Below are 22,223 nucleotides of genomic sequence, written 5' to 3' on the forward strand. Positions count from 1 at the left end.
AAAAAAAAAAAAAAAAAAAATGACTCAGGCCATGTGTTACGTTCAAGGCCCCATTTCTGACTTATTAAAAAGTACCATCCAAGTGCCCCAGAAGAATCTTAAAGGAAACACTACGTAAGAAGATCTGTCTTCTGAACACCTGCTTTTCCTAAGCTTATCCACGATATTATAGGACTATAAATCAAACCCTGCTAGAGACTGGCATATATTAGATGCTCGATAAATACCTGTGAATGTAAAATGAAGGACATTCTATTTCCAACCTACAGTAAGTCAGTGCTATACCTACCTAAATTTCCTAGATGACCCTTAACACCAAACTCCAGACAAAATCAAGTGCAAAGTACATCTACTGAAGCCAGGTTAGTATTATATTTTCACCTCTATGTAATGCACAGGCACCTTCTCAAACGAAAAACACGAAAACACTATATTGATATTTTACAACCTCAAACAGGGTAGTGTAGGGTTAAGGCAACCATGTATCATAAGAATTCTGTAGCTATCCTAAATTCAAATATCCCATCCCACGGTCCCAGAGACCAGTGGGAAATCCTAATGTGTCCATACCCAAATTATACCTCCAAGACCATGTTTTGCGTTTGGAAGCAATTCTGTTATCAGGCCCTCTACCCAATTTGTGGCTGAGCAAAATGTGGTCTTTGGGAGCAGTGCTTGGTTTACCTGCAATGTATGAAGGGAGAGCTCATGACCCAACTCTCAATCAGAATCACACACAGCTGCAAAACAAGCTTGGCCGCTGCCATACTCAAAGTTTAAATCACTCTAGAGACTGGGTCAACTAACCTTTTCTTAGGCTTCATAAAATGGAGTCCTTGGCTCCTGTGATGACTCCCGTTGGTGGGCGAGACCAATTCCTTCCAGGGACAGGTTAAGTGTTTCCTGCTCCAGTTAAACTCAGTTTCCGTGGCCTCTCAAACATGGTCTTCCCTTTTTGGTCTTCATGTTCTTACCCAAATTTCCTCCAAAGGTAAGCCCTCCCTCATCTAGGCTGCTTTCCTTACCTGTTTTGCTACAATAACCAAAAAAAAAAAAAAATCAATATCCAGAACTTGATGGCAAATTCCTGTTACTGTGCGTTATAAAAGGGAATTTAAACAGCTTTCTTTTGGATGCAAAACCAGTGGTATTTCTAGGCTATATCCATCCTTGAAGTCTGGACTAACGTGGAAACCAGGGTGTATGTCTGCCATTGCTATACTTGCGTGCTCTTCTGTAACATAGCTCAAGGAACCCACTTCTGGAAAACTGTTTCCTTCTTATCCCATTCAACCGCCTGCTTAGTCCCCGTTCTCTTATTCTTGTGAGGTCCTCATTATCAGCAGAGGATTAGTAGAAAAAAATCCAAATTGAGGAAAATACGTGTGAGACACAGTAACTTTAGAGAAGTTGACAGTTTCTTATACGTTAAAACGCACTATGACTCCAAAATTCCACTCCTAGGTATTTATACAAGAGGAATAAATATGTTCACACAAAAACCTGCATGCAACTATTGATAGTGATTTCTTCATTATTACCCCAAACTGGAAACAATCCAAATGTATGACTGGTGAATAAACTGTGGTACATCCATCCAATGGAATACTACTCACCAATTAAAAGGACTGAATGATTGATACATGCAACAACATGGATGACTCCCAAATGCATTTCACTAAATGAAAGAACTCAGACTCAGATGACAACATAGTACATGATATCATTTGTATAACCTTCTGGAAAAGGCAAAAGTATAAAGACAGTTCAGCAGTGTGTGTCAGGGGTTGTGAATAGAGTAAAGGGTAACTAAAGGGCACAAGAAAACTTTTTGGGCTGTAGGAACTGAACTTGATTGTCTTGGTGGTTACAAGACTGAAGACATTGTATACATTTGCCAAAACTCAAAGAACTTCAAAAGGTAAATTTTACTGAATGTAAATTATACCTAAATAATCTGATTTTTAAACTTTTTTACAGTACTAATATAGAACATGGAGAAAAATCTTGAAATAGGGACTCAATTTTCAAAACTTAATAGTGAAACAGTCTGAATGATACTTTATCTTGAAAGGAGAAATGGAGTTTATCTCCCATTTAACCAAACTTATAGTTGTAAATGTGTGTTAATTCTTAGAACAAAAAACAAAAAAAAAATCAATTGTTTGTTATATAATTCCTGCAACAAGATTTATGTCAGCAGGACAAAACATTTTTCATTTCATGTTTGACTTTTCACAGCCCATTTATAAAGATCATTTTTTCCCCAAAGTATTATATTTCAGGGTATCACTTTTCACTAAAGACTTCTCCTAATCCTTAGGTGGTCTAATATTTTTCTTTGGTTCCTACCAAAACAGTGTCTTAGGTCAATTTTCTCTTCTTTAATGGTTACCTAGCCTAACTCAGCCAAATCTTAATTGGGTCACAGCTGTGTGATTCCATCAGTTTTCCAATGTCACTTTCATAAGAGTCCATGAATTTTTTTCCTCTTTTGCATGGCCTGAAATTTCTCTTTGCAGTCAATTTACATACACATTGTATGACTGGGCAATTATCAGACCATCTAAGAGAGCCCAGCCTACCAAATTGTGGGTGTTAAGTGGAAAGTAAATTTTTGGTGGGGAGAGATTATTTAAGTGTTGAGTCTCTAATGAATAAATACACTCATATTATGATCACTTTTACTTTTCGTTGCTACCTCATAACTTCAGGGAATTACATAATGAATACCATTCCTTTCTTAGCAACTACAATTATACCAGACACTGTACTACCACAGGGCCATAAAAATGGCTTAGATGCTTTCTTAAACGTGGCAGGAAGACAAGGAAAGACAGCGGCATCACCATCATCTTGTCCAATATTTGCTTAGTGTTTATTGAGCAACTACCAAGCCAAGTCCTAAGAGCTCTGATACTGACTGAACCCTCTCAACACGCCTGAGAGGTCATCACTACTAATATCCCCATCTGACAGATGAGCAGGGAAGTCTCAGAGCTGCTCAGGCCCACAGCACAGGCCCTTGGCAGGGCTGGGGCTCACACCCAATCTGCCTGCAGAGCTCGTATACTTACAGACAGCACTGTGTGTGCTACAGCTCCCATGGTGAGGCACCAGCAGGCCTGAGGTCATTCTGTACCTATGGCCAATCCACAAACATCCAATCCCTGAAGACGTGGTATTTACTGGACAGAACAGCACCAAACACCTTCTAGAGCATCAAGGGCAGCTGAGAAGCAAAGGAATTGAACTTGCCAGCTGGCTCCTCCCAGCCCCAGGTGCCCTTGGAAAAAGGCTGCAGAAAGAAGGCCGTGGGGTGGCCACCCCTGTCACCTGACAAATGCCACCCCTGTGTGCTCTTCCCTCGGGAGGCGAGCTATAAGAGCAGGTTCTTGCACCCACGCGTTAGAAAAATCAGACTAAATATAGCCAAGTTTGCTCTCATGAGCCAGCTCTGAGCTGCTACATCCATATCAGAAAACTGGGGAAGAATCAGTTTGATTTACAGGAGAGCAGCCTTCCTTGCTTGCTCTTGTAGCTACAAAAGGACCATGGGCAAGATCCAGCGGGGCTGCAGGGAGTGCTGGAGGTCTGGCCAAGCAGATAATCGAGCCCACAGGGAAAGGAACGTACCAGACGTGAGAGGAGCATCCTCATTAACGTTCCTGCCCATGGAGGGCTAAACAACCACAACACCAGGACCTGGGGGTGTAGCACACATTCCACATACAGCCCTCTGTTCCACGCCCTTCCCCCATTCCCTACCCATCAGTATTATACTCAACAGCTCACTCAAATGCTATCCCCTTGGTTGGGCCATCCCATCCTGTCCAGATCAGAACCAAATGCTCCATTTGTTCTCCGACCGCCCACGTTATGCTGCTTGTACTTTTATTTAGCACTTATATCATGCAGCCTAATCTGAATCTCTGTCTCCAGCCAAGGGGAGGCGGGGGACGGCTAAGCTTCCTTCTTAGTGGCCCCCCCAAATCTAGTAGAGTTCCTTGCACACAGGCAAGGAACTCTCCTGCTTATCAACAGCAAATGCAAAACCTGCCTGAATGCCAGGAAAAGGGAGTTTGCAATTTTCTTCATTAAACGCACAACGTCTGACGCTCAGTCCCCAGAGTTCAGGCACAGGTTTCAGATCCCAGGCTGTCCTTGCCGGGATGTGTCCCACAGCATTACGGATCACAGCTACACCGCCAGAGGTTCTACACCACCTCACCCGTGTTAGCACCAGCCCTAGTTCCTTCTGGCCAAAGAGCACAGCAAGACAGACAAGAAAGAAGGGTGGGCGCAAGGGCGTGGCCAGGTAACAGCAGGATTAGACTGAAGCCCTGTCTGAACCAGTTAGAGGTCACGGAGAAGAGCCGGGAGTGGCAGGAACTCCTGCCGCAGCAAGTGCAGAAGCAGGGCTTGGGACCCCACCTTGCCCTCACGCACAGTCACTGGACGGGAGTTTTCAGCGAAGCCTTCATGTTCACCACTCTCACGTCCTAAGACAGAGTGATGAATACAAGCTGCTGCTGCAGGACAGTCAGATCTTGTGGGCTAGGGAACAAAATAAATATTAGAAAAAAAGAATAAAAGACCCTTGGTGAAAAGTGAAATGAAAGAGAGTCGAGTAGCAGGTAGTTGAACACTAACACCGGGATGCTGCACGGAGCTGAGAGGGAAGCGTGTTGACAGTCGCGCTTTTACAACAAGCACTCTGCAAGTGAACGCAGCTGGGAGTTCTCCTTGGGGGGCGTGTATAGGGGCTACCACAGAAATCAGATGCACTCATTAGCCTACCCATTCATTCATTCAGTCTGCCATTCATTCACTGATTCGTTTGTTTAACAAACCTCACATGGAGTCTACCATGGGCCAGGCGTAAGGCACCGTGCCTGCCCTCAGAAAGCACCACCAAGCAGAACTGCACGTAAACCTTGTTCTCAACGTGGAAACGCAGTTAGAAAAAACTGGAGGCAGGCTAGTACCAGGAGAGCCACTGTCCTCCTTACTTGCCGTGGCACAGGGGCAATCCAAGAGAATGGCACTGCTGGTCCCTCTCCGCCCTCTATGGGCTCTCCTCTGGCGAGGAGAAGACAAGTGGTGACGTGAAAGCCTGTGAAAAGGAACAATGCATCCGGAGTTGGGGGCTCTCTCCCTCTGGGTCCCAGATGCCTGCGGCAGGAGCCCATCTTCTCTCTGCTGTCCAGGCTGCCCGTGTTACAGAGGCAGGCGGTCCTGTGAGGGGTAAACTCGCTGCTGGGGTGCAGTAGTAGCAAACCCACTTTACCATCCGGCCCAAAGTCAGGAAGAATAACCCCTGCACCCTTGTAATCAAGATGACATCTTGATCCCCCTCTGTGATTGTGACTCAGTTCCGAATGCCAGCAGGGTACAAAGTCATCATTTACGATTGCTTCTCTTTGCCACGAGGTTCCGAGGTATCTTGTTTTCCCTTTTTTCCCCAGCCGCTGCTATGATTACTTATCCTTACAATATTCTGGTGATGGGAAGTTTCGTTACTCTTTTACAGGAGAAAAACTATAGAACCTGAGCACTGAATGACTAATCAGGGGCCATGTGATGAGTCAGTTTGTTCACTTCGGATGTAAAATGTGGATCCCTCAGCCCAATGTCATTCAGAGCACATAGCCTACAACTGGAAATCTTTTTGGAGGGTGGTGAATATTGGGACTCGTCTTTCTGCCATGGAAGAGGAGCTATTATTCTATTAGACCTGGAATAGAAACACTATGTACAAAATTTATCCACTCCATTTTCTTATACAGCTGAGGATGAAGCAAGGAGGAGACGAAATGTGGCCCAGGAATAGGAAAAGCCTTCTCTTGCTCTGGGGCATTTATACTTCACTCATGAAACAATTACTGAGGTCCAAATAAGTGCTAGACACCAATCTTGGAATACAGAGGTGAATACGGTACTATGCCTGATGGATCCACTTTTTTCCTCTCCCTTCAACCCATTAATATTAGAAAACAGTGCCTCGATGAAGACAACTGTCTATGCAATCTGTCCATGGAGAAGGGATTACTCTCGGTTTCTACAGGCTACCTCCTTTCTAGAGGTCCTAGTTCTCCAGCTATTTGGAGTAATTTCTTATAATCTTTTTTTAAGACAATGGATGCCAATACAATCCCAATCGGAATGCAGACCATAACGTGGTCTGTGGCTGGAAAGCACAGCTTTAAGCTGCCCATAAATGTAAGGCTTGGGTCACAACCAGATTAGGGAGTAGACATAGGATGCTGTAATTAATTCAAAGAAAGCCTAACCCAGGGTAGCCATAAAATAACTCCAAGCTACAAGTTTAGTAAAGTGAATGAGCCCTCTTTTTTCATCTTAAACTCCAAGTTACAAGTTTAGCAAAATGAATGAGCCCCCTACTTGCTCTTAACACTTTTACAAGTTCAAGCTTACTTAAGAAAACAGGTTACACATTGTAAGAAAAACAAAAAAAAACAAAAAAAACTTCTAATTTGCTACTAATTACAAAGACTGGCATGAATAAGTGAAAGTTCAGGATACAAAACAGGTTCCAAACAGTACCACTTTTTTTTTACAGAAGTATGGGAGGGAGTGCAAGTAATATTTACTGAGAATCCATGTCCTAGCCACTCTTAATAAGCCCTTTCCTTTATTTAATCTTCACAACTTTAGTGGGACCTAAACAGTAGGGTGCCCATTTTTTCCAGATGCAGAAACTAAATCTTAGATGTTAAGTAACATGTATTATATTTCCTATTCCATTTCCTCTGGCAATATTCCTTATTCTCTAAATCAGTGTTTCTCAGTGAGCTTGGGGAAACTGGTTGTTCCTTGGTTTTGGGTTGGGAAATTTGTATGAGACAGCCATGCACTATAGGACACTTAGGACATCCTTGGCCCATGGGCATAAAATATCAATACCAGCCCCTGCATATCTCAAACATGCCCTAGGAGGACAATGTCCCTCCTCAGGTGAGAGCCACTGCCTTCAATCCTCTCAAAAGTTCCTTATTTTATGGCATTTGGGCTCCTAAGGAAGCCCCATGCCCCCGTATGGAGTCAGTTACAAAAGCTCCATGGATTTACTTCCCATGCATTTCATGAGCATTTATTGAGTACCTATCACGGGTCAGGTAGTGTACTATTGCCTGGGAGTATAAATTCAAAGAGTACATGGTCCCCACTCCCCAGGGGCTGTAGTCTTAGAGTCTAGTGAGAGACATTAAGTACGGCAAGTGTTAAATGTAAGCACAGGGGCTTCCCTGGTGGTGCAGTGGTTGAGAGTCCGCCTGCCGATGCAGGGGACACGGGTTCGTGCCCCGGTCTGGGAAGATCCCACATGCCGCAGAGCGGCTGGGCCCGTGAGCCATGGCTGCTGAGCCTGCGCGTCCGGAGCCTGCGCGTCCGGAGCCTGTGCTCCACAACGGGAGAGGCCACAACAGTGAGAGGCCTGCGTACCACAAAAAAAAAAAAATGTAAGCACAGGTGCTGAGGAGACAATGCAGGAGGCACCTCCCACAGACTGGGCAGAGCACTCAGAAGGCAGAGGGAAGGGAGGGTTGAGACAGGTTCCCAGAGGAGGTGAAGTTTTCCCTGAGCCTTGAAAGACCAAACGAGAGTAGCTAGGGAGGGCCAAGTTCAAACCAAGAAAGCTGCCTTTGTAAAGACCAGAGATAGGAATATTTGCAGTCAAAGTTTAAAATATTCCCTTTATTCTTCAAGTTGAGGCCTCATTGTGATTCAAACTCAGGATCTCCTGTTTACTAGACAGGCACTTTAACCAAACAAGTCAATAGAAAATAAAATAAGCTCTCCACAGTCCAGGCATACTTCCTTTCAAAGCCTTTGTTTTCATAAGGTCTGGCTTCGCTGGTATAATAACCCTTCAGACAAGATATATGACTAATTCTATACTTCTTCCAGCGAGCAGGAAATTGCTTTCAAGTACATCATGGACTGGCACCCAGTGGGAGTGCCCTTCACTTGAGGACACAGAAAAGTGAGGAAGAGAAGAGATAATGTCATCTGAGGGGTGAGGTAGAGAGGTGCCAGTAGGTCAACAACTTGCCCTTAGCCTCAAGCTCAGAATAAACTTTATCTTGTGTTTTTTGTTTTTTTCATCTAAAGTCTTGTCTCAGTTACCATCAACCGTAACAATGCAAAAAGCCAGATTCTCACCCTATTATTACATTTGCACAGAAAACTTTGGTTATTTGTTTTTTCAAAGCCATATATATGAGATTTATATAGGTGTATATAGATTTATATATATATATATATATATATGTATAAATTTAAAAGCCAAATATATAAGAACAGTAAAGGTAGGTAGATAGGTGGATAGAAGTGCCCAGCTGGGGATCTCTGAACCTGAGACAGTTTCCTGAGTTAATGGGTGCTGACCACAAGAGCTGGGTTATTGCCACTTCAAGTTGTTAAGTAATTACAAAGAGAGCAAGAGTCAGATTAGTTCAGTTGCTCTCACCTGGGGCGGGTAGGGGAGAGGGACGCCAGCAAACCCTTGTGGTTCCTTCTTGCTTTCAGCCTCCAAGGAACAGGCTCACTTCCCCTTGGCAAGGAGTCTGCTGCAGCTGGCAGGCATGCCCTCTTTTTCCAACACCAACTTCCCCTCTGACCTGAGCCACACTCACAAGCCATAATTCTGTAAATGAACTTACCCTCCCCTTTAGTCCCATGATCATTTCAATTTATCATTCAGGCACAGTGTGACTGCTCGTTTGACATCACAAACACGTCTGGCCCACATATTTTTCCCCAGAAACCACCCTCAACAAGAAAGCCAGTCTTCCGAGGTGAGAGCATCTGAAATGAAAACTTGGGATCCCACACAAACCGCCTGTCCCTGCTTTCAACCAGTCAGTTCAAAGGTGGCAACATCATAGAGCCCAAACTGCAAAGCCAAAGGCCAAAATTATAGGAGGAAAGTAGAAGGTGGGCTTCAAAGAAAAGAATTCACCCCAATGGAAGAGGCTGGCTGTCCTTATTCCTGGCTGATTCCATTTCGTTTCTATAAACTTTGCTAACCTCGGGAGGGTTGTATAAAGAGACAGGTGTAGGGACACCTCCACCCTCTGGGTACATCTGCTGCTATCTCTGCTGCGTACACATGACGAGGGGCCCTCGACCCAACAGCAGTCCGTGCTTCCCGATGACGCACCTGGCGAGGGTCTTCTCCCATGTGTGGAGGCCAAAGTGAGCATCCTCAACCTCGAGGTCACCGAGCCGGCCCTGGCGGGATGCGGCAGCGAAAAGGGCACCTCGGGGCTGAGACCTCCAAGCGCTCTCTCAGGCTTTTCCCCCATATCCAGCACATCATTTCGCATTAGGGACACTCTTCTCCTCCAACCCGAAAGTGCTGCGCATCTACCTGTCTTTCCAAAGTAACTGAATAAAGCACCTACTGGCTCTCCGTGGCTCAGGTGAGTGCCAAGAGGTGTAAGAGGAAAGGGCCCGCTTGCCACCACCCACTTTCCTCTCCTCCCCAAGCTTCCCCAAGCTTCATCGGGGATGTGTGTATCGGGGTGCGCGGGTTAAGAGGGGGCTTAAAATGCCCAAGCGTCCCTTACCTTCCACAGCCATTCTCTCAGAGCTTCCCTAACGCATGCATAATTTTCTGGGCCGAGATACTCCTCCTGCCCCGCGCTCCCCTCCCTCCTCGCGCTTTCGCCTAAATATTCTGCGCTCATCTGCTCCAGGACCAACCTGCCGCGGTCACGCAAAGCGAGGCTGGCGGCTCCCGGCTCGGCGCAGAGCAGCCTGGGAATTGTAGTTCCATCTCTTTCCTCAGACCAGGGAGAGCACCCCGAGTCCTGAGAAGGGCACGGCCCCGCCTCCACACGGGGATGGCATCGCCGGCTTCATCGGGCCCAGGCAGAGAAATCCCTCTTGGCGGGGCGGGGGGTCTCATGAGTACACCCGGGGACCCTGGGAGGTAGCGAGGACTACATTTCCCAAGATGCCGTGCGCTGGATTTCGTTTCGCGCCGGGAGCAGAGACCCGTGATTGAGCTCTTCCCTGTTCATTAGAAGTGGGTAAGCACCTGGCAGGGCTCGTGCGGGAGGCAGGAGGCGGCGGGGTTTGTGGTGTGACCTTCTAGGCTTGTCTCTGGCCTCCTTGGCCACCCAGTTAGTGAGGGGAGCAGAGCCGCTGGCTGGCTCTGTTTTTCCGCCTGGGCCAGAGAGCCGCTGCACAGGGTGCGGTTGAAACTTGTTCCTCTGAGACCTGGGAAGTGGGTTAGGGAGAATCTTGCGAGGTGATACAGCTGTATTCTGATCCTCTAGGTGATTCAGGTGGCTAAACACTTCGCGTAGGCATGGGGGATGGCCTAAAAAACCCGAATAGGTATCACCCCTAAGGGGTTATTAGAAACAAAATCTGGGAACCAGGATTCCACCTGAGGATGTCAGATGATGGAAACCTGTGTGACTTCCAAGACAGGAGGCTTTCAGCTTGACTGGTCTGGGAGCCCCTTGGCGGTCAGCGATAGGGCCTAATAATTAACAGCATCTGAGAGTGTTCTTTCAACTTACGAACTTCTGTCCTAACTCCAGGTACTGGGAGTGCTATAAGCAGACAGGAAAAAGAATCACGCTGAAGGCAGTAGAATTCCAGAGCTGGTAAATACTGATAAGAATGAAGTTCCCAGACTTTTTTTCCCGTGTGTGGAAATTCAGATGCAATTATCGCTGGTAGAGGTGAGGGAATGGCCTTGGGAACAGATCAGACTCAGGACTCCAGTAAGATTTGTAAAGGCCTGGAGCTCAGAATTTCATGTGGTCCACCCAGCCCCCTGCTCTTCTGCCCCTACCCCATGTTTAATTTTTAAAGAAATTACTCTGGAAAATAACTCCAAGGAAATACAAGGATTCGATTCTTCCTGTCACGATGACTACTTAGATTTTCTTTGTCCCTCTTGGTGATAATTTTTTTTTTTAAACACTGAACAATTTTGTTTCTGAGCGCATATGTGCACACCTGTTTTTGTGGTCACTAGGTATGTGCTTAGTCCTCCTATTGGGTAACATGGCCGTGTCTGGGTACTTTTAAAAATACCTGTAACCAGTAAATGCCCTTGGTGATACTTTAACTCTGAGTTCATGGAGCTGTACGCAGTTCAAACACAAGCCTTCCATCCTTGGTACAGTAGAGAGAGTCCTGTTCAGTGAGACACGCTTGCCATGGGCGAAATAAGTTAAAATAATGATAACATTAATAATACCAACGCTGACCAAGTGCATCAGAATCTCTGGAGGTAGGGCTCCCATCCCCAGCACTGTTTTTTCTTTTTTCAAGTACTTCAGGAGATTCTAATCTGTAGCTTCCATTGCACAATCTTGTTAAAGGGATAGAGACCAAAATGCCTGGGTAAGAAGGAAAGAGGGGGCATACTGGGCATTCCTCTCTGTTTCCTGCTCTGTTAACCTGTCACTGAGTCTTGTTGCATCTTCTTGAGTGTGGGCTTCCTCTCTACTCTCTCTGCTGTATTTAAGTAACGTCCGTGCCTCCACTGGTTCCATGAGGTCAGGGCTGGACTCTGGTACTGCTCACCTTTGATGTTCCAGCCACCAGCACTGTCTGGCACATAATAAATATTTAATACATATATTATGTGTTTATAAATAATGCCTGGCTGAAGGAGTGTGTGAATAAGCTACCTAATGATGATTAGGTCTCCATTTTCCCCCATGAAACTGCAAGTTCGTATTTCACTTTTGTTTGTTTTAATGTTTCATACTCTTCGAAGTAGGTATTTTCATCAATTCAAAAATGACCTAGAGACAAGTTAATCTAAGCCCCCTCATTTCACAGTTAAGGCAGAAAAGTTGAAGGGTTTGCCCAGATCACACCGTGGCCAAACAGTGTCCACAACTCGTCCAGACCAAGGCTCTTTTGGCGAGGACAGGGGTGGGTTGGGGGAAGATTTCTGTTGCTCTAGACACAGCTCAGCTTGGTTTGATGGCTTAGCTTTAAGTCAAAGAGGCTGGGGCAGCTTTGTTCCTCACTGCTGGTGTGTGGGTAGGTTGGGGGAACTCTGCCCCAGGCTGAAGGAGGTAGCCATTCTCCTAGCAATGGCAGAGGAGCAAGAGGACAAAAGGAAGTGTGCAAGGCTTTTTAAGGCCTGGCTCTGAACTGGGGCACGGTCGCTTCTTCCCCCATGTCATTTGTCAAAGCAAGTCACATGGCCAACCTCAAAGTTGGGGTGTGAGGAAATATACTCTGGCCATGAAGAAGCCATGGCAAGGATGCAAATGCGGGGAAGGATGAAGAATTGGGTTAACTCCTCAGTCTTTACAATGACTGTGTATTAGCCTCCTGTGGCTGCTGTCGCGAAGTTCTGTAAGATGGGTGGCTGAAAACAATGGAAATCTACTCTTTCACAGTCCTAGAGGCTAGAATTCTGAAATCCGGGTGTTGGTAGGGCCATGCTTCCAATGAAGGCTGTAGGGAAGCATCCTCTTTTGCCTCTTCCTAGCTTCTAGTCTAAGTTGCTAGCAATCCTTGGGGTTCCTTGGCTTGCAGCTACATCATTGCCATCTCTGCCAACATCATCACATGGTGGTCTTCCTCATGAGTATGTCTCTGTCCCTAAATCTCTCCTGTGAGGACACCAGTCATTGGATTTAGGGCCAACCCTGATCCAGTATGATTTCACCTTAATTTGATTACATCTACAAAAACCCCATTTCCAAATAAGGTCACATTCACAAGTATCTGGGGTTAGGAATCCAACATATCTATCTGGGGGACACAATTCAACCCACAGCAGACTGGAATCTTCTACCATCTTTTATAAACTAGAGCAGTTGTTCTCAAGGGCTGGGTGCTGAACCCAGCACATGACCATCACCTGGGAGCTGGTTAATTAAAATTCTTGGGCTTCAACCCAGACGTACTGAATCAGAAACTTAGGGGTTTAGGATCCAGCAATCTGTGGTGTCACAGATTTGGTAGAACCACTACCAAAGAAGACATTAGGACCCAGACTTTGCAAAGAGGTCAATTTAGCCATTGTTCTTAAGAAGGAGGGAGAAGTGGGACACAATCCCGATTGGGTGCCAGCCATTGTGTATCTGCATGTGTGTGTTTCTGAGTACAGAGGGGTGCTCTAATAAGCAGTGAGGGCATTTTGCTGGTGGCAAAATGACAGGGGGAAGGTGCTAGAAATAGAGCAGGTTTAACCAATTCACTGAGTACTAAGGATATAATTTTAAGGAATCTAGGTCCTATTTGCCTCCTGGAATAGTGGAGTTGTATAAGCAGTGTTCTTATACTCCAGAGTCATCACAATGAATCTTCATTTTGTGTGGGTGTGAGAAAGATGGGAGGGGTCATCGAGGCTGGCTCCTGAGTCTGGCCTGAGCTATGCTGGGAAGAAAATGAGAAAATGTAGGCAAGGCTTTGAACAGTGTTCAGTACATTTGTGGAAATGATTATTACCAAAGACCTGTTGCTGGCTCCACAGTTCTGTCTTCAGCCAGTTGTGGAAAAGTATGACCCTGGGAGCCCTGTGGCTGTATGTGCCACAGGTGAATAAAGCATTTCAGGCGTGGGGCACGGGAAGTTAATTTACCAGAGAGCCACATGTAATGTTCAGCTAAACTTGACAAAGCGCTGTCAGAGCTTAGATTCTCCAGTAAAAATGGAGAGTAAAAATTAAAAGTGGGCAACTTTGCCCTTGAAAATGGTTTACATTGCCTTTGAAATATAGGACATGTAATTTTTTTTTTTTTTTTTTTTTTTTTTTTTGGATCTCCCGTTGCGGAGCACAGGCTCCGGACGCGCAGGCTCAGCGGCCATGGCTCACGGGCCCAGCCGCTCCACGGCATGTGGGATCTTCCCGGACCGGGGCACGAACCCGTGTCCCCTGCATCAGCAGGCAGACTCTCAACCGCTGCGCCACCAGGGAAGCCCAGGACATGTAATTTTTTATATATACAGTACTACAGAATAATTTCCTAGCACACCAAAATTGGAAAACGTAAAGAAAACACTATTAGGAAAGTCTTTAAGCAAATGTCCATATATTTAAAGTATTCTTCCTTTAAAATAACAATCAAATTCCTAATTGTGAATGGGGCGATGGATAGACAGTGCTGAACTCTAATATCTTAATATACTGTTTGGTTTTGTGGGGATTAAATGAGAGAACTAAAGCTCCATCTTAGAATAGAGGCAGTTTTCTAAAGAAATGGGAGTTTGTTCAATAGATTTAACTTACCTATATGAATCAAACACTAATGGAGTGGTTATGATTTGCCAGAAATCCGTCTAAGTGCTTTAAAAACACCCCAGCATTCTGGCTTTGCAGGCCATGTGCTTAACCACTATACAATCCCACCTTTCTAATTTTTCACATATTGTGTTTCCACCATATTCAGTTTTGCAGAGTGCGGACCAAGGTCAAAACTTGGAGCTGGATACACTGATATCAGGTGTGGACCCAAAGGAACCACTCCACGTGCCTCTTCTTGAACGGTGGGCAAGTAACATGGATAAAACTTCTGCAGCCTTTTCTTTGTATGCTTTTCTTATTTTCCCAGAGGCAGAAAATATAGCATATTGTGTTGTTGCAGGAGGAAAGAATGGGGTTGAGCCTTTGTGGTTAGAGATGAGAAAAGTCTATCCGTTGTCAGAAAGTAAGAGTCGGGGGAATTCATGCAGTCAGAGACCAATAAAAGGCACTGCAGGCGCTGATGACAGATTACTGTCCTCATGAACCTGCAGGCATGATCTAGGGCTCAGCCTTAATGTCTGCCAAACTCAAAGAAGTTAAAGAAAAATGGGACATAGGGCGATGATTTAGATTGCACCTGGGAGAGAAAGAACGCAGGACCCAAGATGTGCCTTGTGAGATAAGGCCAGCATTAGCATAGTGCAGACTCAGGCTTTGCCTTCTACTTGCTTTTTCCAGCCCATGGTAACTGTTAGAGAAGAATTTGGTCTTTGAAAGGTATTTCTGTGAGGTCTGGTTTCATTCAAGAATCCCCAAAGCTGAAAATGTGAATTTTACGGGAGCGGGGGGGAAACTATCTGCAAACTTTTGCCCCACAGGTCTAAATGCTAATGGATAGTATCTGTTAAGGTGTCTTAATTGATGCAGACTATATTTGTTAAGGCAATCTCTGCCTTCCTCATACAACCCTTTTATGGACCCTTGGGGGTCCTTGTTCTCATCCCCTGGGCTGGTCTCAGGCAAAAAAGCAAACCTAACCGCAAAGCCTCCCCAAGGCCCTGTTTCCTTATAGGGCTCCCTTATGTGTGCTGTATGTTTCATTGACTGTCTTTGGAGACACAGTGATGGAGTAGAAGTACCCTGGACCCTAGAAACCTATAGATCTTAGTTGAAATCTGCCTCTCACCACAACCAGCTGGGTGAACTGAGCAAAGTAACATCTCCACCTTGGTTTCCTTATCTATGAAATGGATAACAATATATCCCTTTCAGGGCTTTTTGAGGATAAGTTATCTATCTTTCTAATATTCACTCCGATGTTCATGGCTTAAAATAATAAACATTATCTCACCCAATTTCTGTGGTTCAGAGAATCTGAGAGCAGCTTAGCCAGGTGATTCTAGCTCGAGGTCTCTCATGAGGTTGCAGTCAAGATGCTGGCCAGGGCTGCAATCATCTGAAGGCTTGACTGGGGCTGGAGGATCCACTGCTGTGGTGGCTCCTCACACACCTGGCAAGTTATTGCTGGCTGTTGGTAGGAGACCTCAGTACCTTGCAGCAAGCACCTCTTCATGGGACTACTGGATTGTCCTCACAAAGTGATGGTGGCTTCCCCCAGAGAGAGTGATCCAAGGAGGAAACCACATGTCTTCTGTGACCTCATCTCGGAAATCATATGTCATCACTTCTGCCTATTCTACTTGTTAGAAGTGAGCCACTTAGTCTAGAGCCACTTAGTCTAGCCAACGCTCAAGGGGAGGGGAATTAGGCTCTGCGTTTTGAAGGGAGCGTCTAAGAATTTGTGGACATATTTTAAATCACCATAAGAGATAGCATAAGTAAGATTCTTCGAATAAGTGTTTAGTGAATACAAGGCTTAAATAGTATCTTGTGGTTCATCTCTCCAGTACCTACAACAGTGCTTGGCAAATAGCAAGCATCCTAAGTAGTGAGATAACATTTTTATATAATGAGCTAAAGTTACTGCTTGCCTTGTGTCAGGCTTTGTGCTAAGCATTTTCAACGGAATAGCTCGTTTTGTCTTCACAATAACCCTGGGAAATGGTTGCTACTCTATTCTGATCCCAATTTTACAGTTGGGAAAACTGAAGTATGCACAGAGAAGTTAAGAAATTTCTTGGATGTTAACAGATGGAGGGGTGTGCTAGAGCCAGGAATTGGTCTCAAATAGTCAACTCGAGGATGGAGCTTTTAACCACAAAACTATGGATCTTCCTACAATTCAAGGCCTGTAAAACCATTCATGTGAAATATTCCCACCTTTGAAATTTATTTGTCCTGGACTACTTTGAGAGTGGGAGAAAACGATACTTGAATTGTGACGTCTATATCTTGGGGCACTTCTTCTCAGATCTAGAATGCCCTAAAAATTCCCAGCCAAGATTTCAGAATGTGAAGCCCAGGAGTTCCTCCCCTACACTCTTCCTTTCTCCACTGTTGGATAAAACACTTCCACGGCCCTCTCCTTTCTTCTGTCCTGCACTTTAAATTTCTCCTTTTTTTTTTTTTTTAAGATTTTTTTGATGTGGACTATTTTTTTTAAGTCCTTGTTGAATTTGTTACAATACTGCTTCTGTTTTATGTTTTTGGCTTTTTGGCCACGAGACATGTGGAATCTTAGCTCCCTGACCAGGGATCGAACCCACACCCCCTGCATTGGAAGGTGAAGTCTCAACCACTGGACCGCCAGGGAAGTCCCTAGATTTCTCCTTGAAACTTTGATGTTTGAAGGTCCTAAGGCTAAATATAAGTTTGAAAACTGCCCAACTAGAAGATCTTAAAGATCCCTTCCTACTCTACAGTTTTATGATGACGTGAGTCCTCCTTCTTCCTGCTTCCTTATCCTTAGAGAAATTAGTGACCAAGTCTGGTCCATTTGTCCTCAACAACTACTCTGTTGACTCCTTTTCTCATCCCTTAGCCACCGTCTTCATTCTACACCTGATGAGAGCTGGGATTGAAACATTGTAGCCATCCCAAACAGAGCTCTCATCTCCAGTCATTCTTACCTCCAAACTATCTTGTGTCCAGTGACCACATAAACCTCCAAGAATATCCTCTTTGGTTGTGAAAACCTGTTCTTAAATAAATCCCTTCACTTGATTGTGTAGCAGTCCTCACACACGGTGCCACAGATATTAGTACATATCAGTAATTTTTGGAGAATGTCGTCTTAAAAGAAGTAGTTTTCTTTAGTGATAGAATTTCCTGAAGATTTTGACATGCTAATATGCAATGTGCATCTTCCTGAGAGAGAGAGAATGTGACCCAAGAGGTTTACTCTCCTGGGCTTGTTGTGGACTCAGGTCAGGAAACTCTCTTGGATTGTCTATTTGAAAGCTGTTTCTTATTACCGGGCCTCTTAGCTGAGACTTCTTACTTAGTGCTGAGCTCCTACTCACTGTACTACACCTTCACAGGTGATATTGCAGAAAGCCATTCCTCAATAACTGTTACTCTATTTCTCCTTTACTGCCCAACCCTCAGCCTCCCCAGAGCCACCACTTCAGAATATCAATATGTGTGTGTGCACGTATACATATACATAACTTTCTTTACTGAAGGATGGGGTAATTTTATGAGGGAATTGCCCCATAGAGGATTTTTAGGGTAGAGAAACTACTCTGTATGATGCTATAATGATGGATATGCATCATTATACATTTTTCCAAACTCATAGAATATCCAACACCAAGAGCAAACCCTAATGTAAACGATGGACTTCGGGGATAATGCTGTGTCAACACAGGCTCATCAATAATAACAAACGTGCCACTCTGAGAGGGAATGTTGATAATGCGGGAGGCCATGCGTGTAGGGGGGCGGGGGATACATGAGAATCCTCTGTACTTTCTGCTCAATTTTGCTGAAGCCTAAGGAATTACTGTGCTTCATAGTGTGAAATTTTGGCTAGGAATGTGTGCAGCCTAAAACTGCACTAAAAAATAAAATCTACTTAAAAAAAAGAAAAGAAAAAATTGAAAGCCAAGTACTAAATACAACTTCTTCAGGGTTCAAAAGTATGCATGTGTGTATGTGTGTGTGTGTGCGTTAACTAAGAAGTCAACCCTTCACTAGATGGGTCCTCTTTGAACACACCCACAATTTCTAATCTGACCTCCCTATCCCTGGTTTTGCCCCTCTATCCAAGAGAGCCTTATCTTCTAGACGTCCCCATTGAAGTTCCATTCATGTTCTGGAAAACCCCAACTCCTACCCGTTGGGTCCTTCCAGGACCCATTGTGATTCCTCTCATTAAGACGTTCCCCCACGTCCAAGTTATTAAGTCCAAAATAGCATCCTTGGGTTTTTATTTTGTCAATCAATGTTTTCTTCTGACAACCCAACAAGTGGCAGAATGATACAAGGGAAGGGTCTTGGTGCTCCCAGTTTTACAGCATCATTCAGGTCAGCATTTATCCTCCAAGGCGTATCCCCTTTGGGGTTTTCCTAAAGATACACCTTAAAAAAACCTATCAGATCTATTAGACAGCACATAGCTTACCCTACAGTTATTTTAATTCTCAGAGGGAACACAGTCCCTTTAAACCCTAATAAAAAAAATATTTTTTAACTGCTTTGTAATTTGCAGTATAACTTTTTCTTCCTTTGAAGGCAGCGAATTTCATTATTATGCAGAATAGTATTACACGCCTTTTATACTCCTTTTTAGCTTGTATCACTTTGGACTTGATGCGTAAAGAAAGGAGCCGTGTGCCTCCAGAAGACTTCCCTCTTAGTCATATAAAGGGAACATTTGAAGGACCATTCAAGCAAGTAAGTAGTCAGGCACTGTGCTGGACTCTAGAAAAGGCAACATGAGTAATACAACTTTCCTGCTCTGAGTGTACACCTTAAAAGGGATTTATTCATTCATTTGTTGAATGTCAAGTGCATTCTGAGCACCTAATATGTGCCAGGTACTATATTGGGTGGTGGGGAATGTTTTTGACTGGGTTCCGTGGAAACAGACCCTAAGACTGAGAATTGTGAATTGTGCGTGAAGATTTATTGGGGAGTATTCTTGGGTGATGCATGTGAAAGAATGTGAGGATGGCAGGATGGGTCATGGAGAAAAATGGATATTCAGTGAGGTTGCAAATGAGGCCTCTTCCTAACCTACTAGGAGCTCTGGAGCTGAGATGACCCTTTAGAGATTTCCTAAAGTGGCAAGGAGGCCGGGCCATTGTGTGCCATGTCAGCCAGTCATTGGTGGCCTAGTGTCTCTAAGAGGGTCTGTAACTATGTAAAACAAGCCAGTTTTCTGCAGCCTAGGGCAGTGCCCAGCAAGGGACATGGCTTTGAGCCATCAATAATCTATATCCCCAGGAGCTGGGAGATGGGAAGGAATCTGTGTGAGAGCACAACATCCACTATTGGGTTATAGCAGGAACAAGGATCCATTCATGTCCTCAGGGAGCTGATAGTCTGATTGATGAGCCAGAGCAGCAAATAGGTGAGTGCAAGTGCAGATTGATTAGTACAAGAGTAAAGTGCTATGAAGACACAGGACAAGAGCATCTAGCCCAGGCTTAGGCATCCTAAGCAGGATTCCCGAAAGGGGTGATGGCAGTGATGATGTAAGGAATTAGGCATGTGAAGGCAGTGAGTGTGGAAACTGTTAGAAAGAGGACAGTGTGTGCAAAAATGAGAACGTGGCATGGGGGAACCTTACATAGTTAGGAATGGCTGGAGTGAAAATTGCATTAGAAGTGGTGCACAGTGAGGCAAAGGAGCTGAGCAAGGGCTTGAACCTGAAGGTTGGACCTGAAGGAGCAAGGACGCCAGGTCCAGCAGTTGGGGACTTGATCATCTTGACAGTTACAGTTTCCAGCAGGGAGTTACATGATAAAATGCACAGTGCGGGAAGATCATTCTAGCTGCAGTGTGGAGAAAGGAATCGGGATAAAAGAGCAACGCAGGGTCCCCTATGAGTGACCGTGTGGACAGCTAATTTGTTAATTTCTGGTGAAAAATGATAGTGACTTAAAATAGAGACATGTCAGTTGCGATGGAGGGAAATGGTTGGATTTGAGAGATATTAAGAAGGCAGAATCCATAAGACTTGACTGATTGGGTATGGGTCCTTAGGGGAAAAGAGAAGTCAACCTTAGATATGTCTTTGAGCCAGAGCAGTCTGGCAGTGGTGTGAAGGATGGGTCTGTGAGAGTGTCAGCCTGAAACAAGGGAGCCAATTAGAGCCGTGATAAACAATGTATTTTTGTACAGGGGCCCACTCAGGAGAAAAAAGAAGTTTCTGGCCATACTCATTTCGTTCAAATGAAAATAACGTTATAAAATTCTGTGAAAATTATATTGTATTCTTATTATTTAAATTACCTTTGTTAGAAGAATATCAGTGAGAAAATTGGCCCTGCTTTTAGCCACTTAAATATTAATATCTGGGCCAAGTTTAGACATAGCACCACGGAGCTTGTCATTTTTTGGTTCCTTTTTGTGTGGTGCTTTGGACCTCACAGAGAACATTCTAGATTGTGTTTTTTTCCTACCCTTGATGCCACCTGGCAGGTAGGAATTATTGCATTTCTAATATATAGAAGCAGAAAAGGAGGCTCAGAGAAGTGAAATGGCTTCACTTCCCATGTGGCAGAGTTGGTTCTAGAATGTTCATTCATTCAGTGCAGAGTTTCCTGAGGTTGCAGTCACTTCTTGCCAGGCATCACACAAAGATGAAATCAGTGTGCCTGCTTCCTGCTTTTTTCAGCAACCTGAGTCTCTCTCTGCTGGCTACAGGATTGTCTGTCTGCTCAAGAGCAGAGAAACTGAGCCTGGCAGAGAGATATTGCCAGGGTGCCCCAACAGTGCCTCTTTTTCCTGAAGATGCTGGCCACTTGAGCATTCTTGCTTCCTGACCACGTTCAGGCCACTTCTGGGTGTCCTGCCCTGGGTCATCCTATCAGACTTTTGGTTACTTGGAGCACAGAAGTTGGGAAAGACAGAGGTGGTTTCTACAGATGTAGATTCCTGGGTTGTATAGGGTCTAAAAACCTTCCAACCAAGTAGAACTCTGTTTCTGGGTTGCATTTTGTAGCCAAATGAACTAAATGTAGCCCAAAGAGCTCCACCCCCCAAATCAGTGATACTGTAACCTCCAGGTAAGATGACTCAGCCCTTAACTAGAGCAGAGGTGAGGAAAGGAGGAAAAGGGAGGGAGAGCAGGGGAGGAGAGGGGAGGGATCTGTTCTGAAACTGTCCCTCAGGCGGCACTAGCTGGCTACACAATAGCCTCCTTTATGACAATCACTTGCAGTGTTAGGTTTTCAAATACAATGAGAAGGGAGCTTGTTTCTTAATCTGGCAATTTAGAAATTAAAGATGTAATTAAATATGATTACAGCTAAGCTTGAAATAGATTTACTGGATATAAACACACACCTACAGATGCACGCATTTCAGGTTTATTCGTTAGTCTCTTCACAAGCACTTTGTAGTCTTTTTTTTTTCCCCCAGCTTTATTGACGCATAACTGATATATAACACTGTGTAAGTTCAAGGCATACAACATGTTGATTTGATACACTTATCTATTGCAAAATGATTACCACCATAGAGTTAGCTAACACCTTCATCACATCACATAGTTACCATTTCGTTTTTGTGGTGAGAGTATTTAAGATCTACACTCTTAGCACCTTTTAAGTATGTAAATGCAGTATTATTACTATAATCACCATGCTATACATGGTGATTCCCAGAACTTATCTGTCCTATAACTGGACGTTTATACCCTTTGACCAACATCTCCCCAATTTCCCCCAGTCCCCAGCCCCTGGTAATCACAGGGGCTCTCTCTACTCTGTTTCTATGAGTTTGGCTTTTTTAGGTTCCATATATAAGTGATATTGTACAGTATTTCTCCGACTTATTTCATTTAGAATTTAGAATAATGCCTTCAAGGTCCATTCATGTTGTTGCAAATGGCAGTATTTCCTTCTTTCTCATGGATGAATAGTATTTTTTATATTTATACAGTAAGTCCCCT

The 22,223-nt window shown here is 44.5% G+C and overlaps 1 protein-coding gene across 2 annotated transcripts in view; it reads right to left on the bottom strand.

The window, feature by feature from the left end:
- Positions 1-9,744, bottom strand: part of SAMD12 (sterile alpha motif domain containing 12) — a 414,016-nt gene extending 404,272 nt beyond the window's left edge. Inside the window, exon 1 of one of the 2 annotated variants that reach the window (XM_024741284.1) lies at positions 9,594-9,744. In XM_024741284.1, coding sequence (XP_024597052.1) covers positions 9,594-9,606 — 13 coding nt within the window. In that variant the 5' untranslated portion in view covers positions 9,607-9,744. Of the gene's footprint in view, positions 1-9,184; positions 9,351-9,593 lie in introns of those variants that run through there. The other variant, XM_024741283.1, reaches the window with a different exon arrangement.
- Between the last annotated feature and the right edge of the window lie 12,479 nt (positions 9,745-22,223).

Source organism: Neophocaena asiaeorientalis, unplaced genomic scaffold (assembly GCF_003031525.2).
Source record: "Neophocaena asiaeorientalis asiaeorientalis breed wild unplaced genomic scaffold, Neophocaena_asiaeorientalis_V1.1 scaffold177, whole genome shotgun sequence".
Lineage (NCBI taxonomy): Eukaryota > Metazoa > Chordata > Mammalia > Artiodactyla > Phocoenidae > Neophocaena > Neophocaena asiaeorientalis.